The following is a 3,736-nucleotide window of genomic DNA, read 5'->3' as shown; positions in this document are numbered from 1 at the left end:
GATGCCCATTCAGAGAGGAAGCATTAAATGATTCTACCCCACCACACGTCTCATCAAACCCCCGCAACCCCAGGAGGCAGGATCTGTTATCATCCTATTTTCAGATGAGGAAGCCGAGTCTCAGAGAGGAGGACACAGCTTGTCAATGACACAATCAGGCTCAAACCCAATGCTATGTGCCTCCCAGGCTCCAACCAGTCCAGGCTAAACCAGTCCAGTGCCCTGGACATGCCCCCAACCCCACCCTCTGGAATCCCCTCTGCCTCCCCACCTCCACGCTGGTTTCAAAATTCCATCCATCCCAAGGGGTAATCATATGCCCGCCTCCCCTCCCCCTTCACAAAGCCTTCCCTGACCTTGACCCTGAAGACACCTCACCCTCTGCATCGCACAGCACAGCCCAGGGAATCCCCCCTGAACCAGCCTGTGGGAAGTGTCCCCTCCACCCTCCACTCCAAGAAGGACGGTGGTTGCCTCCTTCTCCTCACTCCTCTGCCTGTGCCGACAGGCCTCCCTCCACACCTCCCTCCTGTCTGAATCACTCTCAGCTGGACCCTGGTTCCCCTTTCTTTGGTTTGTTTCTACTGTTTATTGAATTTGCTCATGTTTGTATATGGTCTGAACTTTACACGCATTACACACATTTATGCATTATTTCGCCCAGCCTGGAAGGCAGGTACTGTTACTCTCCTAGTTTTACAGAGGAGGAGACTGAGACACAGAGAGGGAATGTGACTTTGCTAACCTCACACAGTATGTGGAAGACCTGGGGCTGGCATGCAGGGCTGAAACAGTGTGGCTCTCGCTCTCCCTGTCCTGCGTTACGTTCTCATGCAGTCATCCCTGTGGGGCCTCCCTCTCTTGGGCTCAGAGAGCCTTCCCCAGGCACAGAAGCCATTCTCCCACAGAGGGCCAGAGCTGGGCAAGGGGCGTGGGTTATAAAGTGCCTGGGAGCACCAGGCAGAGGGGTCACGAAGACTCCTCCCGGGGGGCGGAAGTCTTCCGAGGAGGGGCCCTGGGAGTGAAGCCTTGGCGCCTGAGCAGGAGTTTCGCCAGCCAGGAGTGTGAGAAGAGGAGCAGTGCAGAGGAAACGTAAGAGCCGTGCTCAGGGAGTGGGCCTGGGGGCGGGCAGGAGGCAACACTACAGCGGTCCGTGGGGGCCACAGCCTGAGGCACGGTGAAGACTCTGGAGCTCTGGGAGGATCTCATAACTGGTCAAGTGTCTGTGTCGGACATCTAAGCCAGCAGAGACTCGTGTGCTCACATGTGGCTTGGTGACTTTGGTGACCCCAGGAGATACGAAAGAAAAGCAGAGGTTCCACCTCCCCCATTGGTGGTCCAGAGATTCAGGCCCCTCGGTGCCTGCGTGTGGTGGCAGCCCCAGGAGCTTAGCAGGGACACTGGAGTCCTTGCACTTAGCACACTGACCCCTCAGCTGGCCAGGGCAGGGTAGGCATCGATGAAGCTGGATGATGAGTGGACCGACGGATGCAGGAAGGAACGAAGGCCACACCAGGAGCACTCTGGAATCTGGTTTATTAGGTGAGGGTTGGAGTGGCTCTTGGGAAGCACCTAGCAGCTCGGATGGGGTCAGGGGCTGGGCCTCCCCAGGCTGCTCGCTCCTGGTTCGGGGGCAGGTAGGTTGAGCTGCGGGAAGAGGGAGCATCCTGCAGGGGAGGGGCAGAAGGCAGCGAGCACCAGCGGTCCCAGCATCCGGCGCAGGCAGCGTAGGCACAGATTTCACACATGCTCGGGTCCTGGGCGATGGTCTCTGGACAGGAGAGGGGGCTCCGTGAGAGCCAACCAAAGCTCGCCGTCTCCCTTGAGTCAGAGCTTGGACATCCGCCACTCAGATCCCAGGAGAAACCCAGGGCTGTCCTCGCTGACCGGCTGGGCTTTCGATACCAGCCAATCAGAGCGGAGATTCTACCCAGAAAGGAGCTACAGCTAAGGCCAGACGAACCGAACGCAGTGCTACCAACGCATCAGTCAGAGTGAGGATGTTCCTAAAGTTAGCCCGGCCAATTACAATTTAGAACACTCATTAGAGAGGGCTTACAGACCCACCAATCAGAGCAGAGCCCCCGCTCCAAACCCCACCATTCAGAGCACACGTCTCCCTCAAGCGCACCAATCAGGGAAGTCCCAAGCCCCGCCAATCAGAGAGGAGGCTCTCACCCGGCCTCTGGAGGATCTGCTGGGCGCCGGGCTGCTGGCAGATAGGCTTGAGTTCTTCGGGAGAGTTGGGGTACCTACAGAGGATGGGAGCCAGGCATCCATCAGCCTTCCGGCGGTTCCTGATGCTGGGCGCCTGGAGCTCCCGCAGGTCCTTGAGCTTCTTCACTGACTCCAAAGAAAAGGAGGACTCTCCCTCCTGAGGAGACACAGCCTGCAGCCCGCTCCCCGGCCCTTTCCCCAGGGCCGGCCCCTCTCCACCCCCGTGCAATGGCGCTCAAGCAGTGTTTGTGGCATATGGGAACCAGACGCTTCGCTGCGGGGCAATACAAGCTGGTTAGAGCTCAAGCCTCACAGCTGGACACTGGGCTTGAATCCTGTGACCATGGACAGGTCATTACACTCCGGGGGCCTTGGAGTCTGCGTGTTAGCTGAGGAATGGAGAAATGGATGTGAAGTGTCAGGGACACCATAGGCACCTATTAGTGGGAGCCATTGTGCTGTCTTCACCCCTGCCTGAGAGCCGTGCCAGCTGATCACTGCCTGGCTGACATTTGAGGAGGAATAAAACGCCCTCCTGGGGCCTGTTGTGATAGAGAGCGGGGCCCCTGCTGGTGCCAGACTGGCCTGCCGCTGGCATCCACGCCGCTGGGCACACCCTTCCGTCAGGACCTCTGGGATGTCACGCCGGTGCCCTGGCTGAGTACAGGACTGAGGAGTAAGTCTGGAATTGAATCTAGCTCCTTCACTTCTCAGCCATATGCCCATGGCTAGTTACAGAACCTCTCTGAGCCTCCGTTTTCCTCCTCTGAAAAGCGGGACTAATAATCCCTTCTTCCCAGGGTGCTCATGGGGCCACAGTGAGCTACTAGAGGAGCCTGGCCTGTGGCAAGCACTCAGTAAATTGGCTAATGACCTGCCTTTCCCAAATGGTTATTTCTCTTCTCTCTACCTGGTGTCTGAAGGGGAAGGGGTCAGAGGCAGGAGTGAGAAGGGGGTCCCTGAGGAAGAGCCAATCCTTAGACATACCCCCACTCCAGCCCCAGAGAGGGAGTGCTCTCTCAGGGGACAGGCCCTGTGCACTGGGGGCAGAGAGCTGGCTGGCCTGGATAGGGACAGAGGACTTACCTGCACAGTGACTCCCCCTGCCAGGGCGGCCCAGGCCCAGAGGAGACACAGTGCAGAGAGCAGGAAGGTGTTCATGGCAGCAGTGCCCAAGAAAGGAGTGGCTAGTTCTGGATGCCGGGGGAGCAGTGGGGCTTTTAAAGAGGGCGGGTTACTGAGTAACCCAGGAGCCTTTGTCAATGTCCCATCTGCTTGCTTGTCAACACAGGCCTAATCAGATAAGGCTCCAGACAGCTCTGGCAGGTAAGAGATCAGCCCCAGGAGCCTGGCAGAGCCCCAGCCCCTCCCTGGGCTCCCACTTTAACCCACAGCCCAGCTGGGTCCTGCATTCATTCACCAAGCACACACACTCACTGACACCTGCTCTGGGCCGGGCCCTGTGCTGGGGTAGGGCTGCAGACCCAGCCCAGCCCTTAAGGATGGAGGCCCAGACAAG

The 3,736-nt window shown here is 58.5% G+C and overlaps 1 protein-coding gene across 1 annotated transcript; it reads right to left on the bottom strand.

Moving 5' to 3' along the window:
* Positions 1 to 709: 709 nt before the first annotated feature.
* On the bottom strand, positions 710 to 3,433 carry GUCA2A (guanylate cyclase activator 2A). The gene is made up of 3 exons (XM_004443144.3): positions 3,304 to 3,433; positions 2,179 to 2,374; positions 710 to 1,771 (listed from the first exon to the last, which is right to left on the bottom strand). Exons 1-3 carry the CDS (start codon positions 3,376 to 3,378, stop codon positions 1,539 to 1,541), a joined length of 504 nt encoding a protein of 167 aa, XP_004443201.1. The 5' UTR covers positions 3,379 to 3,433; the 3' UTR covers positions 710 to 1,538.
* Between the last annotated feature and the right edge of the window lie 303 nt (positions 3,434 to 3,736).

Source organism: Ceratotherium simum, chromosome 22 (assembly GCF_057802395.1).
Source record: "Ceratotherium simum simum isolate JZ-2026a chromosome 22, ASM5780239v1, whole genome shotgun sequence".
Taxonomy (NCBI): Eukaryota; Metazoa; Chordata; class Mammalia; order Perissodactyla; family Rhinocerotidae; genus Ceratotherium; species Ceratotherium simum.
This window is presented reverse-complemented; position numbering and strand designations above follow the sequence as displayed.